The following is a 21490-nucleotide window of genomic DNA, read 5'->3' as shown; positions in this document are numbered from 1 at the left end:
TTCTTTTAATATAAATGCATTCAGCACAGCACCTGTAAAAATAATGTACTTGTTAAAATTCTATTGCCATAACTGATTGCTAGCGTAAGATTTTTCTTATTTTATCGTTGGAATAAGCAGCCTAAGTTTGTTGTAGCATTATTTTTTGTGATTGCAGGCTTCAATTATTGTTTATTTATATAGCTCAGCACTGCACAGAGAATATTTGTCATACACATCAATTCCGGCCCCATTGGAGCTTACAGTCTAAATTCCCGAACACAAAAGTACATACACACAGATTAGGGTCTAGTCAGCAGCCAATTAACCTACCAGTATGTTTTTGGAGAAGTATGTTTTTGGACAGTCAAAAACTCATGCAAACATGGGGCAAACATACAAACTCCACACAGATAGGGCTCTGGTTGAAAATCAAAATCATGACCCCGGTGCTGTGAGGCAGAAACGCTAACCACTAAGCCACTGTGAGTATTTGGAGCAACAATACATAGACACATACTCATTAGTTTATCAAACATTATATATTTTTATTACTTTGTATGTTTTAAGTACACAGCATGTAGTTCAACACATCAGCACTTTCCTCCTTGTTTCCAGAATGTATTCTGCAGTCTATGGGTATAAGCATCACCCATCTAAGTGAGTTGCCTGCTCAGCATTTGCTAAAAGAACTATACAATGGCTTTTTGGTCAGCCGTGCTTTACACATTCCTGGCAATTGATAGCGTTTACTCACCAGTCTCATTAAGTCAAGCCATGGTGAAGATGCACTGAAATGAAAGCACTCACCCAAGTAGCAACCTTTTGTGTCAATGCTAATAGCTTTTTCATATCGTTGTGCCTCTGGGAATTGTCCTTTAAAGACCCATCGCCAATGAAAGGAAATTGAACATAACTTTTCATTTGGTTTTCACATGTTTGTGACTAAATGCCGTAGATAAAATCACCTAACAGTGAACTGAGAAAGAAACAAGCCACGCCAAGCACTTTTACATTTACCAGCTATGTGTGACCACACTGGGGAAACACAGTTAACACAAGTATAGTGTCATTACTCCTGTCTTGCAAACATTTTATTTATTGAAGATATTTCTTTTCGGTTTTACCTCCTGATATAGTTACAGTTTTCCACCCTCTGATAATGTTAATGTATTGGCTTACTCACGCCATACTTCAACTTTTACAATCAGATTGATTTATATTTATGGCTTCTTTTTTGCTTTTAAGGCAAAGCTTAATGTGATCAGGGTGAGGTGAACATGGCAGAAATCCATACTTGCCAACTCTCCCGGAATGTCCGGGAGACTCCCGAAATTCGGGTCAGTCTCACGGACTTCCGGGAGAGATGGCGATTCTCCCACACCTGGCCCATCTGCCCACTTCAATAAAATTAGAGACGGAATGTAGGAGCGGAGGGGGCGGGGCTTTGCAATTTGCATCATTTTGGCCCCGCCCCCAGTGATGTAATGCTTGTTTGGGGTCTTTTTACACTGGACCCAAAACAGGCATTACGTCACCGGGGGCGGGGCCAAAATGACGTGAATCACAAAGCCCCGCCCCCTCTGCCCATACACCCCTCCTGCCCTCCAGGATCTCCCGGACCTGGGCAACATACGGTTGGCAAGTATGCATAAATCTGTTCTCTGAATACAGTTATACGCAATGCAGTGAGCACACCAGATCTATTTCATATCCAAAGGCAACTGTATTAAAAAGAAAAGTGCCTGATTATATAAATGAAATGGCTGGAAAGCACAGAAGGAAACCAGACAGATAGCAATGTATTTAGTTAGAGTTGTAGGAGGGTAAGTAGAAGACAATATATTAAATTCTCTGAAGATGGACAACCCCTTTAATGCTGCTTTCCCTGCTCAATGTTCATGTCACTGCTTATGTATATGCCACACCATTTTTTTTCAAACTTATTTGATACTTTCATCAAAGCTGCACCACCAGTTACGTAAAATACTTTATCAACGAACCCCGTCCATCTAGCCGAAGGTCCATGAGGTGTTATACGCAGCCATTGTTCCCAGCACCACCAAGTTTAAATGGCGGCTCTGTGGGAGGGAGGACCAACCACACGCCACAATCACTGGACTAGTCTACCACTCGCCCACCAATTTCCAGGTGGGGCTGTAAGAGGAACATTTTTCTCAGGCTCTGGTTAGGAACATAGTAAAATATTTTACTAGGTGGTAATGCAGCTATAAAATAAAGTTACCAATGAAAGTGAACATAGAAACATCTTTGCTTGCAGCACAGATGACATAGTATCGGTTATTTATAACATCATGCTGATATAACATATAGGCGCCAAGAGTACTAATTTTACTTCTGATGGTGGGAGCAGTGTAGACTATGGCATTCCTCACTGAATACTGGCTACGTGCAGTAATGCTTCTGGTACTGCACTCACCGGCAACAACTAGGAAATTCCCAGAGAAGCTAATTTGATTCTTACACCTCATCAGTCTTTCTGCAGATGGGATATCATTACTTTTAATGGGAAGCCTTATGCGGCATCCAAGAGTATTTTACAGGAAAGCACAATTATATGTAACAAATGACAACATGACCCTTCCTCTCCTTCTAAAATGACAGTTATTTGTGTTGAATTCATTAAAACATTGATCAATAAATTCAGCCCTAACTACAAAAGTAAATTAAGTTGGAAGTTTTGTCCTGGGTGAAACTGGTCATGTTAAAGGGACCACCCTTACACACGTGACTTATTGCTAAATTAGTTGCAATTATCTAAGGGATTGGATAATGATAAAGGAAAGGACTATTCTCTGTTTGCTTCCCCACCCCATACTAAAGAACTCCCTCCTCTTGCTCTACCTACCCTTCCTCTTGCTTCCCTCCACCTCTATTGTCTCCGTTTCCTTCTCTGCCCTCTGGAATTTTAGCTCTTATGAGCATGGCCCTTTCTATTTCCTGTATTATCATCTTCTTTGCAAGGTTTTCCTTTGTTATAAATATGTCTTCATCATCATCATCATCATAAGCAGCAACAGCTATTTATATAGCACCACTAATTCCACAGTGCTGCACAGAGAACTCACGTCAGTCCCTGCCCATTGGGACTTACAGTCTAAATAACCTAACATATATACACACACACACACACACACACACACACACACACACACACACACACACACACACACACACACAGACTAAGGTAAAAAAAATAATATATAATAGCAGTCAGTATGTTTTTGGAGTGTGGGAGGAAACTGGAGCACCCATAGGAAATCCATGCAAACACGGGGAGAACATGCAAACTCCACACAGATAAGGCCATGGTCGGGAATTGAACTCATGACCCCAGTGCTGTGAGGTAGAAGTGCTTCTAATGTAGTTGCTTTCTCTATTGTCTCTTTTGGTATTGATTTTTCAATATTGCATTGTTTGTCTTGCCCCTTATTTATTTGTATTTTCTTTTGTTTATATTTTGTTAATTGTATGGCTCTGCGGATTCTGAGGCAACTTATTCAGGGCCTGATCAACCATGAGGCTGATCAGGCTGCAGCCTGGGACACTGGGTCCCTAGGGGGAGCAGCAGGGCCGCCATCAGAAATCATGGGGCCCAGTACGGCCCCCCTCCACGATGAGTGGGCCCCCCCCTGATGAGCGCCCCACCATGAGCAACAGCGCAACACCTACTTACCTGGGGGCCCGCTGTCTTGCAGTCCGCTGGTCTCCGCTACTCTGTCTTCAGCCTGGCTGTCACCATGACAGCCAGACACCAGAATGCAATCGCAGGGGTGGAGCAATCATTCCCCCTGTGATCATGTGATCTGCCTGTGCCAGTGCCAAGTATGTGTTGCGCTGTTGTGCCGGGCCCCCTGGTGAGTCCGGGCCCGGTACAACAGTACCCCCTGTACCCCCCCGATGGCGGCCCTGGGGAGCAGTGCCGACACAATTAGCAAGCTTCTAAAAAAAAAAAATTGTATATAAAATGTCTGACGCTGCCTCCTCCGTGATCACCCCTGGTCTCAAGTGGGCGATCTCGGCTGTCAGTGTATTCAATTACACTGATGCAGGCAGCTAACAGCAAATCCAATGCTGTTAGCTGGCCTGTCAGTGCAGCTGCAGTGCTAAGCTGAGTGTGGTCATGTGAGATGATCACTTGCTGCACTGATAGGGCAGCTAGCAGCATGGGATGTGCTGTTAGCTGCCTGTAGAAGACATAAGTGTCGGAGAGAAGAGGAGCAGAAGACACACAGGAAAGTTCTGTTTGTAAAATATAAGGGTGGAGATTACTATGGGGGGGTAATTCCAAAAATGAAAAGGAATTGGCAGCACGATGGCTAAGTGGTTAGCACTTCTGCCTTACAGCACTGGGGTCATGAGTTCAATTCTCGAACATGGCCTTATCTGTGAGGAGTTTGTATGTTCTCCCCATATTTGCGTGGGTTTCCTCTGGGTGCTCTGGTTTCCTCCCACACGCCAAAAACATACTGGTAGGTTAATTGTCTGAAAACAAATTGACCCTAGTCTGTGTCTGAGGGAATTTAGACTGTAAGCCCCAATAGGACAGGGACTGATGTGAGTGAGTTCTCTGTACAGCGCTGCAAAATTAGTGGCGTTATATAAATAAATGATGATGATGAATTACCTAGCACTATTTAATATAACCACCCTCTGTAATGACTCTGGACGCTGCTGTATTGGGATAGTGTCACTCTCCCAAAATCTAAAAATCCACAAATATAAAATATATACAACACAGAAAAGAGGCACACAGGGGGTATATAAATATGTCTATTTACAGTATTAGGTGATTTTCCCACGCTGATGGGAAAATCCCCTAATATTATAAATAAACCTGGGTGTCCCTAGGGAAGGAGCCCGCTCATTTTTTTTGGCGGACCCCACTCCCTAGGGAATCCAGACCAGCAGGGCCATCTTTTCCATTGGGCACGATGGGCAGCTGCCCGGGGGCCCCATGGGCAAGGGGGCCCCATAGGCACGGCTCTTAATGAGAATAATCCTGCAAAATAAAAAAACCTGCAAAAAAAACCTTCAAGGGTCACTAAGCAAGTACATCTATCTATCTCTAGCTCTATATATCTATATCTATATCTGTATACATCTATATATCTATATCTAGGGCCCCAGTGCACTGCTTTGCCCGGGGGCCCATAATGTTGTTAAGATGGCCCTGAAGACCAGCGCTGAACAGCCTGGGGTTGGTTAGTCATTATGGTAGGGGGACCCCTGCCGGGTGTCCCCCTGCTATAGTGCCTCCAACCCCGGCTAGTTTGCCTATTGCTGGTTCCATGAAAATCGGGGGGACCCCACGCAAATTTTTTCCCCGATTTTCATGGAACTAGCAGTAGTCAGGCAGCACTAGGGTTAAGCATGAATAGAGGGGAGACCCCACGCTTTTTTTTTTTCTTTCACTTTTATCTATTCTTTACAGTTTTTACAGCTGCCGGAGCTCTGGCAGCTGTATGACAGGGCAGTGTAACAGTGATGTGTATAGAACTCGCTGCTACAACACAGGAGAGTTAGCTAACACGGGAGTGTTTACAATGCAGCAAAACGCCAAAGATGACCAGCGATTTTGAGGATCAGGGTCAAAATCGCAGCTTGATACATTTACTTCTTGGTGGGGGTTGATAAAAATGGCTGGGGGGATGTAGTGGCTGGCGGGGGGAGCTGATGAAATAACTTGTGGGGGGCATGATCTCTGTACTGTGTGGCAGTGACTAGAATGCTAAGTACTAGACAGTCAGGGCTGGTAGATGTTAGTATATGATTGTAAATAATTTTCATATATTGTCTATATCTGTACTAGGGGGTTGTTTTATGTCGTCATAATGGAATGACGTGTTTGAATCATTCAGGGTATGTTAAAATTTTGCACTATAATACAATTATTGCACATTTTAAATATAGGACTCAAAGTTTCCAGAAGCCAGACAACTGACAACAATGCTCCAAGAACAAGCAAAAGAGAACATCAGGTAGTCTACGCTGCAAGATCAGGTAAGAGACGAAGTGCAGAATGAAGTGTGTTTTATGTATTAATTAATATCTTACAATTTGTGTGTGCATATTTTATATATATATATATATATATATATATATATATATATATATATATATATATATAATAATTATTTTAATTTTAATTACACACAGTGGTTGGGGAGGGGGAGGAGGGGTGCAACTGGTGTAGTAGCCTAGGACGGCTGTGACCCTAAATCATGCCCTGACCTTATTAAACAACTATGGTAATGATGACGAATTTGGGGTGACAATTTTACTTTTCGAAGAAGTTTATTCCTATGACAAACTTCCATTCTGAATATTGTTGTGTACGCAGATGCACACTAAGCACACTCAGACAAGATATGCACTGCCCCCTCTGCATTGTGTATCATTCATACATAACCCATGCTGTTTCTGTACATCTACACCTGTAGTAGTTTCATCTGTATAGAAGCATCTGTTATGTGATTTCATATAAGTATGTGAAAAGAATTCTGCTTCAATACTGCCAGTAAAATGTCATTAGAAGAAGGGAACATTGGTGAAAAATGACAACTTGGTTATTTTGTATGAGCATGTTGAATATGTAGGAAGCGTTTCATCAGTAAGTTGAACCTGGACATCCAATCTGAACACATTCTCTTCAGAATTCTCTGAGTAAAGATGAATAAGTAACTGAGCATGATAAAACTAAAATGACTTGACATGTCTGTGAGGATGAGGATCAGTTGGTTTCCTGCCTGTGAAGTGAGGACAAAGAGGCTCCCAGTAATGCAACATTAGCCCTAGGGAGCATGGCAGACACAGCTCTGCTACACCTATGTTTGTGTCAAATCAGTGCAGACCAATATGCATGTGTGAGAGGGAGCGCACGCGAGAAAAAGAGATTGCGCTTGTCACTTCTGTTCAGCCATCACCTGGGAAATAACTATAGACATGTAATTTATCTTGGAGCGCCTGGTTTAAATGGCTGCAGAAATACATTATCTTTCTGACATCAGGAGAATACTTGAGTATGAGGGCAACAGCGGAATCTTGTGAAAAAACGAAGCCTAGATGAACAGATGACTGGTTATGGCTACTTTTACATATTTCAAATTCATTAATGCAGTTGTCATGTATTAAGCTGCAGATATTCTTAATAGATACTTGCAGTGGTTTTATTACATGCTGTCATTTCTTTTGCATTTTTGGTGTGTTTTGTAAAGGAGAAAAACACCTACTGTGCTTCCAGAACCACCTTGTTTATGTACTTATCATTTTAGGGCTTAGGACCAGTGGTTGATTGTAATAGGGGTATTTTGGGAGGCAGCCCAGGGCAGTAAAATGTTCCAAAACTCTCCCATTAAAACTAGAGATGCTCAGGCTCGGTTCCCCAAGAACCAAACACACCCAAATTTAGAAGATCCAAGTACTGAGCCGAGCCTCGGAATTGAAAAACCAGGCAAAACGTCATTGTTACATCATCGAATCTCGGGAGTTTTGGATTCTATAAGTACCGCCATCCATGGAGATCCAGCCCCATTTCACAGAGGGACACAGAAGGGGTAGCACAGTCCTTGGCAGTCTCTAGTGCAGTTGGGCAGCATCATAGGTAGAAAAGAAAGAGGAGGGGTAGCAGTGTTCTTCAAAGTCTCCAGTGACATTCAGGAGCGATCCATTGCTCCATTATTAATTGTCATTGCTGAAATAGAAATAATAGGTCTGGCAGGCTTGGTCTTCTAAACCTGCAGTCACATTGTACTGTGTTATCAAAATGGATTCACAGCAGTACACAGAAGACCAGGAGCACCAAGTATCTGCTGGCACCAGTCATGATGATAGTAATCCCTCTACGTCATCTGTTTTTAAGTCAGGGAAACAAAAATGTAAAAAAAAACCTTTTGCCTTAGTCAAGAAAAAAAGACCTGTAATCCAGGCAAAGTTATCTGCAGAAAAAAATAAAATTGCTAACATGCCATTCTACATACGCAGTGGCAAGGAAAGAATGAGGCCTTCGCCTTTCTCTATCAGTGCTAGTTCTGCAACTGTCACTGAGGCATCTTCTTATAAGGTCAGTCATGACAAAGCAAGACCTTGTTATTCAGTATCCAAAAATGGTTTCCAAATACTTTTATGTGTAAAAGCAGAGCTGGAAGAAAATGTATGTTCAGATTTAGAAATGACACAAATTCCTGAGGAGAGTCTATCCACGAGTGTTATGTGTAATCCTGACTTGTCTGATAGTGTACCCATAAAGAAAGCCCCTTTCAGTATTTCTGCAGATGTGTGCATGAACAGCCCAAGTGTAGCCGGTGATACACAAATTAAGGATGCCACTTTGGAATTGCAACAGAATGAGGATAATATTTGTGTAGCTGATGTTGATGAGGATGATTTTGTTTGTGTATGTTCTGCCCCAGTGGCAGCAGTTCTTGCACGTGATAAAAAGAAGGCCATTGTCATGCCTGGGCATAAGGCCAAAAAATTCACCTCTTATGTGTGGAATTATTTTTACCCAAATCCTGACAACAGTTGTCTAGAGTTTTGTAGCATTTGTAAAGCCACAGTAATGTAAACATGGATGTCTAAAGAGACATGTATATGTATTACCTTCCACTTTGCTGCTGTTTCATCAGTATTGCACAAAGTGTTTGTAATCTGCACTGTACGTCAAAGGTACCTAACTATATTATAATTTTTTGGGAAGCTCAGTGATGAACTTGCTTTTTGCTGGGAATTACATTGGCTCTTTTTAGTGCATTGTCTGGCACCCTGGATTGGTCTGGGTCTGATAAAAGCACGCATCCCAGGGGGGGTCAGCGCTCGTATTGTATCGTATATATTAGCTGTGGAATTACCACAGTTATCCAAGGAACGGGTGGAGCGATCAAATGAACCATAACTGATTTCATGATCCAAGGACAATTCCATCTTGCACCACTTTTCTTTTCTGCCACTGCGCTGTGGCAATATTTCCTAGATGTGCTATGAACTGCCGTGTGTTTGTGTCATTGCTCTGCCGCTTAGCATCCAGCCAAGTCGCTGCAGTCTTTGTTTGAAAGTGTATGAAAATAATATTGTACACTGTGAGATGGTCAAAATTGAGTGCAAATGACTTGAAATTAGTGTTATTGAGGTAAATAATAATGTAGGGGGGGGAAGCAAAATTACGTGATTTTAGCAAAAAAAATATGGATTTTAGAAAAAAATAGGGATCCAAAACCAAAACACGCAAGGGCGGTTTTGCCAAAACCAAAACCAGAACACGGGGGTCAGTGAACATCTCTAATTAAAACCTAATAAATTGTAACCGTGACAGGAGAATAATGAACTTGTAGTGAGGCTCTATATTGCAATGAACATGGGGAGAGTTAATAATAAACAAAAAACATGCAGTTTATTACAGTAAGCCTCCTGTGTATAGAATAAGTCACTCGTGGGCCCATGTGCACTGCTCCTACTGTGGATAAGCTTGTCACTGCAGCCACTGCTTTTAGATAAACAGCCAGTCATTACCTAGCTGCAGGTAATGGCGGGTGTTCCAATTGAGGAATTTTCCAAATGTGGGGGGTGCAACATAAACAGGGTTGTACTAAAAAAAACCTGTCCCCTGGGAGAGCCCAGAGGACAGGTCATGTGACAGGGAGTAGTAGGGGGCGTGGTGATGTCGTCATGTCACCATAGTCCCACCCCTTACTAGAAAATTCCTAAATTCATGGCATTGATTAGTGAGGGGGGGGGGGCCTTATGACATCATTAAGTCCTACCTCCGCTATACAATGCCCTGAATTTTGGCATTTTATAGTGAATGCAGTAAGGATCCGGGAGGTCGCCTACTCTTCCTAGAGACAGGGAGGACTCCCTGAAATTCGGGAGCCTGGGCAAGTATGATATAAAGTAATAAAGGAAAAGTAACCAAATATCTGGGAAATTATACTGTCCTTTCAAAATGTCATGAACCAAATAATATAACAAAATAAATTTCAATGCAAACAATCTTTAAAACTCTAAGCTACTGGGCCTGATTCATTAAAGAAGTTAATTCAATAAAAGTTTTCTCCTGGACAACACCATGTTACAATGCAAGGGGTGCATACTAGTTTATTATTTTGCACATAAGTTAAATACTGACTGTTTTTTTCCTGTAGCACACAAATACCTAATAGCTTTATTTTTATACTGAAATTTAAAGTTGATCCAGGACATGATGTACCCCAACTATAAATCTGTCCCCACATTTTAAATTTAGCTCCCCTTCCAATGCAACATGGTTTTGCCAAGGTGCAAAGTTACTCATATTTTTTTCCTTTACTTTCCTTAATGAATCAGTCTCAGTACAATGTTTATTTCCATTGATAGACCTATAGGGCTTGTGAACTCTAATGAAGCATGTTTCCTCTGTCTAATCAAAATAAGATTTAACTGAACTTCCTTTCGCAGCAAAACTGTATCACAGAAGCTTGCAATGGACTGTGAATCATAGTGGTAGTGATTGGGAGCATACAACTCTTCTTCTGTATCATCTGTCTTATTCCTAATCAACAGTGCTCATGATCAGTGTAGAGGGAGAGTGACTGAAACTCCTCATAGATTACAAAGAGCACAGCTTGTTTTCAATATTACCAGGGCAGATTCAGTAAGCTGCTCTCACAACCCTTTATATGAATTTGAATGTGCTATGCTTCAAACAACATGAACATTTAATTTAATATAGACTTTATTAAATACTGAAAACGCTCTCTGATTTTTACCCATTTCTCTTTTTAATCCTAGCAATAGTAAGCATTTTAGAAACAATCCCAGCAGTACAAATTGGAAGCAGGAATTAGAGACAGCTTTGTCCTCTGTGTGCCTGAGATAAGTATATGAGTGACAAGGAGGTTGGGAGCAAAGCTTCCACTTTTAATGGTACCCTGGAGAACAGCAATGTGGGAATTACTTTAAAGCTTGTGTTTCAATGATTTCGGTATATAATGTCATTTATCATGAAGAAACCTGGAGGCAAAACTGTGATATAAGTAAACAGTGAGGGTTGTGTTATATGGAGAGAGAGCACTGTCGGCAATGACTAAGCTTTTGGCTCCTTCATTTTTGCCATTCTTATTGCTTTTACATAGGGGTGAGCAATGGTTAAAGTGGAGATGTAGAAGTGACGGTATGGAAAATACAAAGGTATAGTGAGGCAAAGATATCCACTCTGTGAGGTATATTTACTAAACTGCAAGTTTGAAAAAGTGAAGATATTGCCTGTAGTAACCAATCAGATTCTAGCTGTCATTATGTAGAATGTGCTAAATAAATGATAACTAGAATCTGATTGGTTGCTATAGGCAACATCTCCACTTTTTCAAACCCTCAGTCTAGTAAAGTTACCCCTGTGTCTTCTCCTCTTCCATGTCTCATATACACACACACACACACACACACACACACACACAAACACAATACACATATCTCCCAACATGTCTGTACTTGGCTTGGCAGCAGGACATGGAGTGTGGTATTTAATGATAAAATTTGGATATTGATTTCAAACACGGAACAAGTAAAACATTCCACCTGCTGAGTGGGGGGGTCTGTTCAGCATTTAAGTAATGTGAGCAGGGTCGAATTAATCTCACTGGAGCGTGCAGGTAGTGGTGGGCTATGGGGCACCTGTGAGCTTAGCTCTTACCTGCAGCCCCCAGCTCCTTCCAGCTTTATGACCCGCCGGCCCTTCTATCTGCTTTATATCCCCTTGTTCCCAGTTCGTATTCTTTGCTTGGGCTTGGTGGTTTTATTGGTAACAAAGAAAGGAAACATTTTGGTACAGTGTCTTTTTACAAATAAAAATTGTACTAACTATGCTGCCATCTGCTTTCTGCATGCCTAATCTGTATATAGCAATGTATACCCGATCCATCCAACTCCTTCCATCAGCTAGTACAAACCCTTGCAATGCTGCAGAGGCGGCCACTGTGGCCGACATAGCCGTACAGATTTACATCAAATCGGGGGCACTTGTGCAAAAGTATACAAACCAGAAGAGGGCATTTGTGCTGCAGATTGGGGGCCGCTTTACTAACTTTGTTGTGAGGTTAGGTTAAGATTTCTTAGGTACTGGTGGGTATTATTAGGGAGTTTATACTATTATTATGAATACTAAAGCGTTACATTTTTATATTTGTTTACATTAAACCTATTTTGTTGTTGTCATATGTGGTGTAGCTGAGAAATCCAATTTTTCCCTCTTTGTGCTGAAAGCTATAAATTATCAAACCAAAAATTTTGATTCATATGGATAGTTTTTGGCCACTTTAAGTCGGGTTCCTTAGTGTTCCCATGTAGTACATTGCACCTTTATATAATACGCACAATTGTCGGTCCATTATGCTGTGTTTGGTGTTATTAGTGTAAAACACCACCTGTATTCAGCATGTATATAGCACATGGATTGCTGATTTCTAAGCTTGCATTAAGAAAGTCCAGTTGTGCACCATTGAAAGTGCAACACAATATCTCACGTAGACAAAAATGCCCAAGTAAACGTGTTCTGTCTGTTAAAAGCTAATGTAGGTGACTGACGTTCGAGGTCAGTTCAGCAGACAAAGGTTAATATTTCTATTATTGTTGTACATATGTACTGTACAGAAGTAAATGGGAAGAAACTGTTGCTTTAAAACAAGCCTCTAAATAACAAGGTCAGAAATTACCTTCCATCAGCGTCTACATTAGCCTATCTTTTCCCTCTGCCGATTTAATGCATCTACTTAGTTATGTGATAAACACAGATATATACAGTGGTATAAGATAAAAGCTTCTTTTTATGAGTTTCCTACAGGGTTATAAAAAGGTGACTTTGTATGTATGAACTCTCAATTCCTGCCAAATGCTGTGCACACATTAGTAGGTGTCTGTCATGACTTTGTGCAGGTTTTATCTGTGTGGTGCATTCAGAATAATATCAAAATTATTTCATACGATTTTACTAGCCTGGTAGAAGCAAATATGCAAATGATGTCTATTATTTTAAAAACAGTAAGGACAATGACATAGTTAAATGTCCCAGGGTCACCTATATACCCCACTGTTAGGCTGTCGGTCTGATAACAAACTTGCAAAATAGACGACAGAGGTCTTTACCTATAGCATCCGCCTTTCCCGTAGAGCTTTATGTGCTCACAGGTACTCGGATGCCTCCAGGACTTAACTCCTAGCGTAGTGCAAGTTCGTTAACAACACTGCAGCGGGAGGTCAGAGGAGACTGAGTAGATGGTAGCGGATGGTCAGACGTAAGCCGAGGTCAGCGGTCACAAGCAAGTAGAATGGTCAGATAACATGCAAAAGGGTCAGGGTCACCAACACGACAACAGAATCCAAGAACAAGGCAATAAGATCACAACGGGAGGTCAAATAGTAAACGGGCAGAGTATCCACAGGAAGACTGGGACAAAGCAGGAACAGGACAGGAGCAGGTCAGCAACAGACAGAATCCACGCTATAACTGGCAGGGAGGCCTTAAATACTGAAGCCAGCCAGGGAATGATTATTAATTAATGAAGGTCTAATTGCCCGCAGGCTTGGAGACGCTCGCCCGGCTGCTCTGTGTTGCCAGGGCGTGAGCGCTGTCATTTCAGCGTCTAGCTGTTGCCCTGGCAATGGTCGGGCCAAATACAGGAAGTGACGTTCCGGTCATCATGGAGATGGCTGGGACGCCAGAGACAGGGGGAAGTGAGTCACGGCGGTGCCCGTGACCGCCGCGGCTCATAACACCCACAAAACATTTTTTTTTACATTTTGGATGGATGAAGGTAGCCTTTAAAGGACATTTTGTCCAAACATTATTTCTGATTACTTAAGTAAATATTGAATAATAAAAAGTTCTGCACTTTTTGTATCAAATATTGTTCAAGGTTTAGCTATACTTAATTCTACAAAAAAAGATTTTAAGTTAATGTTCTGATGATACCAACACTTTACTGTCTGTTTTCAGTCCAATGGTTACAGTAAGTATGTAATATCTGAAACATATCATTTTTATATATATATAACATAATAATGTATCTTCTCCCATGATGTTTATTGAAGACATCAGTTGTCTTGTTATTTTCTCTCTGACCATCGAATCATTGCACTCTATCAACTTCATGTCTGTTACCTTATAACGCAAATATCTCCCTAACATTCAACCAGAAAGTGTCATTGTTACCTACCATTTTCTAAGGCTGGGTACACACTACAGAAAATTTCTCCCGATGCGATATCTATAACGGTTTTACCAACAACTGAAAAGATCGTAACTATGGGCACTGCCGGTCATGGGCGCATACACACTGCAGAATTGGGACTCCATTGTTCCTTCGTTGAACGTCATTTTTACTTTGGTTTAAAAATCAAATCAAACGATACGATCTGCTTTTGGAACGATAATTGTTTATAGTTGCAGCGTAAACGATAATGTGAAATCAGGCTGTACGGTCATTTATTGTTTGATTTGCCCAATAATCGGCCAAAAACACTGTAGTGTGTACCCAGCCCTAAGCTTACATCTGGCCAAGATTTGCAGACATGCAGTACAAATATATATAATATCTACTATATAAATGCCTAGTGGCGTGTGTGAAAAAAAAAAAAAAGCTGCAGCGCCACCTGCTGGGCAGAGTTATACACTGACCTATATATTTCTTGAAGGAGAAGTGACAGTTGGGAGTGGTTGGTGGTTGCCGGGTGTGACAGTGGGGAGTTTTTAACACCTTAAGTAGCTTGATGAAGGATGTGGCGATGAAGATGAAGGATGAGGTGATGGAGAAAAATGATGAGGTGGTGACATGTGGACAAAACCACGTTAAAAAAGGGCGCTTGCGTCGGGAAGTAACGCTCTTCCCCTGAGGAGGCCTGGGCTAGGCCCAAATGCATGACAAGAACCTTTTTAACACCTTAAGTAGCTTGATTTGACTAGAATGCATGAGTATCATGCACGGGTTAACTTGTGTGTGTGTGTATATATATATATATATATATATATATATATATATATATATAATGTAAATTGCTAGCAATATATATATATATATATATATATATATATATATATAGTAAATGTGTTGTTTTATTTTTTTTTCAAGCTGCAGCTGATGAACTGCATTCAGTTCCTGCCACGAATATATGGATTAAAAAAAAAAGATGATAGTAGTCAATTCCCGTCTGCTTTTATCATACCCTCGTTAAAACATACCCACACTCTTAATTCATCTCTGTAATAAGGAGAGGGTTTGACAACACCGAGGGAGTGCAGGCGTTGCGTGAGCAGAATAACGCGCGCCCCTTTGTCAGCGATGACAGCAGTAATTCCTCTTGACGAGTCTGTAAGAAACAGGCACCTTGTGATCTGGACTCTATCAATTTGTGATTTACAAGTAAGGTGCCAGGAAGAGGCCAGAGTAGGAGACAGGAGGCAGGGACAGCAAGCAAACAGGGAACATTATGAAGGGCAAATCATCTACAATTTATTTGCCATTTAATTTTGAAAGCTTTTAAGAGTTCCTTTTTGCATTAGACTCTGTGTTGCTCTCTCAGGTTAATTATCTGGATGGGTCTTGTCATATCATTAGAGCAAATGGTCTGCTGTAAGAAACAATGGTTTAGGCATGAAAAGGTGACTTTATTATATGATAGAGCAGACCTATATTGTCTACTATCACTGTTATGTGGCCATGTATTGCCCACACTGGTAGCCGGGAGACATCTGTCAGTCTAGTGGTGAAACTCGGTGTAAGATTCAAACTTACGTTCAATATGTATATAGTGAAATCAGCTCTTGTTTGAAGTTGAACAGAAACTGCAACCAGTTTAATTATGAGCCACAACTGTCCTAGCTGCCTGAGCACTGAGGCTGGTTGCCCACTGGCGGTTGTTATGCGAAGATAACCAATCCTTGCAGCACTACCCCAAGTACTAAATAATTAACTCTACACCTAAAACAAACCCTAATCCAAACCAAGGGCCTGATTCATTAAGGATCTTAACTTGAGAAACTTCTTATTTCAGTCTCCTGGACAAAACCATGTTACAATGCAAGGGGTGCAAATTAGTATTCTGTTTTGCACATAAGTTAAATACTGCCTGTTTTTTCATGTAGCACACAAATATCAACTTTAAATTTCAGTGTACAAATAAGCTATCAAGTATTTGTGTGCTACATGAAAAAACAGTCAGTATTTAACTTATGTGCAAAACAGAATACTAATTTGCACCCCTTGCATTGTAACATGGTTTTTTCCAGGAGACTGAAATATGAAGTTTCTCAAGTTAAGATCCTTATTGAATCAGGCCCCAAAACAGCAACATGACTAATCTGCATGACGTAATCTCACTCCCTTCTTCTTACTGTAATCCTTTCTACTGCTTATCTCTCATTGCCTTTGTTTTCACAGTAGAATTGAACGTAACATTCTACTTTTACTTATCTTTTCTTCTCTTGTGCTCTCATTTCAAATTATTTCTGTCTCTTTTTACCTTTATCTATTTCAATGCATTATAATTTCCTTTCTACTTCAATGTTGTCCTCTACTAAATGCCCACACCCTTGTTCTACCCTCTCCCTGGTTATACAAGCTCTCTATCCCATCATCTCTCCAGTGATTGGACTTTTGATGTAGGAAGTTTGGGGCCTGTGAATATTTTTTTTTTTCTTTTGAAAGGTGAAAATGACATTTCCCTCCAGGGAATTGCAGAGAATTTCCAATCGAGTACCTGAAAATGAAAGGGAGAAAGAGGAGTGATTAAATTCAGCAATATAACTTGGCCCAAGGTGACCTCTGACTCTAAATCAAAAGCAACTGTGTATCAGGTTCTAGTTTTCAATCTCCATTGGAAATGTCTGAGAAAGAACTCATACTTGTGAGTTAGCAGTAGATACAGAAATGTTCAAGGATGGAATAAGTTGGAATGTATTGGTTATAACTTTGTGTTTTGATCTCTAATGCAGATTGTTCCTTATAACAAACTTGCTATGTAAGTTTTCATTTATAAATTGTGATAGTAATTTGCATTCCTTTTAATAGTTTACATTCACACTCGGTAAACATGTAACACACGGTCATATCGCCCAGCCGTGATCTATGTGTCCGTCACACATACAGATGAATTAACTGGTTTGACCAGTTTTGGAATTTAAGTAATATTGCAAATTTGCAAAAGCTAAATAATCTACAGACAGGTTGGTACAAATCTCCGGGACATTGGAGTTAATAAAATGTCATAGTCACCTGCTGTATTATGGAACAAATATATGTTTACCATGGTTTATTGAGGTTTCTGCTTAGCTTCAGTAAAGTTGTCTATGTTGTTGTTATGTGGCTTTCATCACTGAGGCCTCTCTTGGCTCTAGTTACAACATAAGTGTATATCATTACTGTATTCCTGACATTTCCAGGGGAAAGACCAGGATATCAGGTGCAGGATTTCTAAATGTAAAATGTCTAGTAGAATGAGAATTATCAAAATGGCCTAAAACAGGATTTTCAGGGAAACGATTCCACCCTACTGTATAAGACTCACGTGTGTGGTATTTGTACAAACCACATTGTACTGGATTGAAGTATACAGCTCTGCTCTTTTCTTTTTGGAAAATATTTCCAGACACCTATAGTTCCTCTAAACCCATGCAGCCCACCATGCGACCATCCCTGCAGCATACAAGGGCTATTATATATATATATATATGGAGATGCACATACTTATGAAGAATATTATTCAGTAAAGCGGAGCTCTGAATATTAATAGATATTATATATACTGTACACAGCACATTCAGTTGTTGGAGAGGTAATTGCCATATGGTACAGTAAAATGTCAGACATGAGAACTGTACATCCAGGACGCATTGTACACTTACATTAAGAACCAATTCACATCTTCACATGATGTCTCTTACGAAGTACAGGGTTTAAGCTAAGTCTTATATAATCCAGTAAAAATATCACCGTCTACCCCTCACTGACAAGCAAAGCACAAGAGCAGAGAAGTAACAGACAGTTCTGCTGCTTATCTGCGAGAAGAGCTGCAGGAAATTGTATCATTAGAAATGTATTTATGAGGTTTTGGCACTGTCTGTGGAACATCCGGAGCTGAGAGATGGCAGCCAATAATTCTGGGACTTATTTATTTTTTTGCTATCCATAGTTTAAAGAGAAAAGGGAGTGAAGGTCCTGCGAGAGATTTTTTAAAAATATTCCATAAACATTTTCAGCAATCATAGTCAACTTGTGGTTCTCAACTAAAAGCTGATACTATAGAATAGCATATACTAGACAGCCCCGGGTCATAGTCTGAAATAAATGTTGTGGAGAGCTCTGTTTCTTGACCAGTGAGCACCCCCCACCCCCGTCTTGTCGGTTAACTCTAAACGTAGACCAGAGGGAGGATAATATTATGGTTCCTCCTTGGACCTCCTTGTGATACTTGGGAGGCCAACCCCCTTTAACCTAGTGTAAGAAGCATTTATGAGGGTGAATCTATATATTTTTTTAAACCCAGAATACCACACTACCATTAATGTCACATTAAGAGGGCCAAACATGAGCAGTAACCTGCAATTGTATTTCAAATGTACAATAGTACAAGGTTTTATTAGTTTAGCCAAAAATAGGAGGATGGAGGCAACAAGTCATCTCTTCTTTTCAGAACACCACAGGGCTAAGATACTCACCCCATGCTGATCCTTATAGCCATAGCTGGATCATCCAGTAGGCAGCCTAGATTCTTGCCTAGGGCGAAGTGTGGACAATGCGGCTAATGATTCACTAACGCGTTTTATTGTTTTGTTTTTTCAATTGAAGAGGGAAAAAGGGCCAAAACCAGTATGTTACCTAGTGTCCCATTGGGGTCCTAATCAGTCTCTGTTTATAATGAGGATTTAGCAGCTTAGCAGTGACCAAGTCCCTGAAAATATTATTTCTATACCTAAAATGCTTAACCCTTCATCTTCTATATACTTTTGGAAATGACAGGCTGTTGATCCAGGGAATGTCATATTATGAAATTCTGAAGTTTGTTGCTACATGGTTTTATAATAGTAGTACACAGCATAGATGTGACTGGTGTCTGAATTAATTTGCTAAACCCAGTTAGGAACTGGATTAAGCTTCTTACATTGCTTCTTCAGTAGGCATTTTGAAATATCAATAAGCAGGTTGGAAGTGGCCATTAAAGTTTCCAAAGAAGCTTCGATAAGCCCTAAGTGAATCCCATTATTGCTCTCAGGTGTCTAAAAACCATGGACAACATAGGATATTTCATGTAATTACCAACTGCCTGGAGCCATAACTAGCAGTGTACCTGTAATTAACAATTGCCTGGAGCCAGAACTAGCAGTATACCTTAATTACCAACTGCCTGGAACTGCTGCTCTGCCTGTGGTTATCAGCTGCCTGGAGGCAGGAATTAGCACAGTACCTGTAATTACCAACTGCCTGGAACTGCTGCTCTGCCTGTGGTTATCAGCTGCCTGGAGGCAGGAGTTAGCACAGTACCTGTAATTACCAACTGCTAGGAACTGCTGCTCTGCCTATGGTTATCAGCTGCCTGGAGGCAGGAGTTAGCACAGTACCTGTAATTACCAACTGCTAGGAACTGCTGCTCTGCCTATGGTTATCAGCTGCCTGGAGGCAGGAGTTAGCACAGTACCTGTAATTACCAACTGCTAGGAACTGGTGCTCTGCCTATGGTTATCAGCTGCTCAGAGGCAGGAGTTAGCACTGTACCTGTAATTACCAACTGCTAGGAACCGGTGCTCTGCCTGTGGTTATCAGCTGCTCAGAGGCAGGAGTTAGCACTGTACCTGTAATTACCAACTGCTAGGAACCGGTGCTCTGCCTGTGGTTATCAGCTGACCGGAGGCAGGAGTTAGCACTGTACCTGTAATTACCAACTGCTAGGAACCGTTGCTCTGCCTGTGGTTATCAGCTGCCCGGAGGCAGGAGTTAGTACTGTACCTCTATCTGCCAACTCCCTGTAGCCAAGAATTAGCACAGTGGCTGTATCCATGAACATGTATCTGTAACAGCAGATACAATTTTTTCTGCTACCTTGCGTATCAAGTGTTTCCTCCACCTCTTAAATTGCAAGCTCATCTGGGCAGAGCCATATTTGCATTCTGTTTCATGTCACTGTTATTTGTTTATATCATGCTGTCCCTATGTACAGCACTGAGTACTATATTGGTGCTTTATGAATAAAAGATTTTGATAATAATAATAATAATAATAATAATAATAATAGATGATTGTACACCATAGAATACAGTTTGTGAATTTCCTAATATGTATTATTTCCATCCACACTGAACCTTCCAGTGGGTCCATCCAACCCCACCTAACAGGGCTCTCAAAAGTGTTCTGTGGAACATGTGACACATTTACAACTGAGCATGAACTGATTGGGTAAGTAGTGGTAATGGGGACTTTCTAACATAGGTCGGCTTTCTGATTAGTATTCATAACATAAAAGTAAACAGAACTATAGTTTTGTTACATTTTAAACAGTTACTTTCATGCTTGTATTCCTCAACTCTTGCTTTCAATATTTTTTTGTTTTGCATATGAAACAAATACAATCTAATTAATAAGTAGATACGGGAAACCCCAGCAACTAATGCTCCTAATAATTCGCAAAATGAATGAGCCTCAATAATTTTAGGGCATGAAATGTAAGTTATATTTCCGGAACTTCGTCTGACTCTTTTATGTTTGTAAGACAATAAAAATCTATTTTTCTTGGTGCGATGTCTGTTGTGCTGTGCTTTGGGTGATATTCTCATTATAAAACACTGTGGATGTTAGTTTTTGGCACAGAAGCAGACTACTTCCTTTTCTTGGCATTTGCTGAATGTGTTTGAGAATGTGATATATTTTAATAGGCCAACAAGAGACTTCTTGAAGTAACTATATGGAAGTTCTAGGGTATGACCGGTTTCTTTCTCATGCTTAATGCAGCAGCACAGATGGATAGCAGCATATGTTACATTTGCACGCTTGCGCTTATTAACGGGATATATATTGTGTTGTTACTGGCAAGTGTTGAGGTGGTCAATGTCTATCGTTTTGGATGGAAAACGCCTATTTAATGTTTACATCAACATTGTTGAAGCATGTTAACATCTGGCGCCTGGATCAAGTATGATAATTCTAACCTTGGATAAAGTGATTTGAATCATATTGATGCTGATCCAGACAGTAGTCTTCTTTTTGAAATCCTTTAATCCTTTCACTCCCATAAGGAAGAGAGCCAAGCTGTTTTTTCCCACTCACAAATTCTTAGTTTGTGTATACAACTGTGTTAAACATATCCCCATGGAAGAGATCAGTCCAGCCTTATAGGTATTTCTTTTATCTAATATGTTCTGACCGTGGAACCTATAAGCTGGTATCATTCACCCCACTGTTCTTCTTTTACATAGACAAGTTCAGGAACATATTACAGATATCTGGATTTCCTACCTCAGACAAGATATACTAAGTAC

General features: G+C 40.6%; 1 protein-coding gene across 2 annotated transcripts in view; it reads left to right on the top strand.

Annotated features, from left to right (window-relative positions):
* Positions 1 to 21490, top strand: part of SEZ6 (seizure related 6 homolog) — a 455419-nt gene that overhangs the window by 82095 nt on the left and 351834 nt on the right. Inside the window, exon 2 of one of the 2 annotated variants that reach the window (XM_075196839.1) lies at positions 5914 to 6003. The exons of the other annotated variant lie outside the window; for it this stretch is intronic. Within the exon in view, the coding sequence (XP_075052940.1) occupies positions 5914 to 6003 (90 nt within the window). The remainder of the gene's footprint in view (positions 1 to 5913; positions 6004 to 21490) is intronic. 2 annotated transcript variants of the gene reach the window in all.

Source organism: Mixophyes fleayi, chromosome 2 (genome assembly GCF_038048845.1).
Source record: "Mixophyes fleayi isolate aMixFle1 chromosome 2, aMixFle1.hap1, whole genome shotgun sequence".
Lineage (NCBI taxonomy): Eukaryota > Metazoa > Chordata > Amphibia > Anura > Limnodynastidae > Mixophyes > Mixophyes fleayi.
This window is presented reverse-complemented; position numbering and strand designations above follow the sequence as displayed.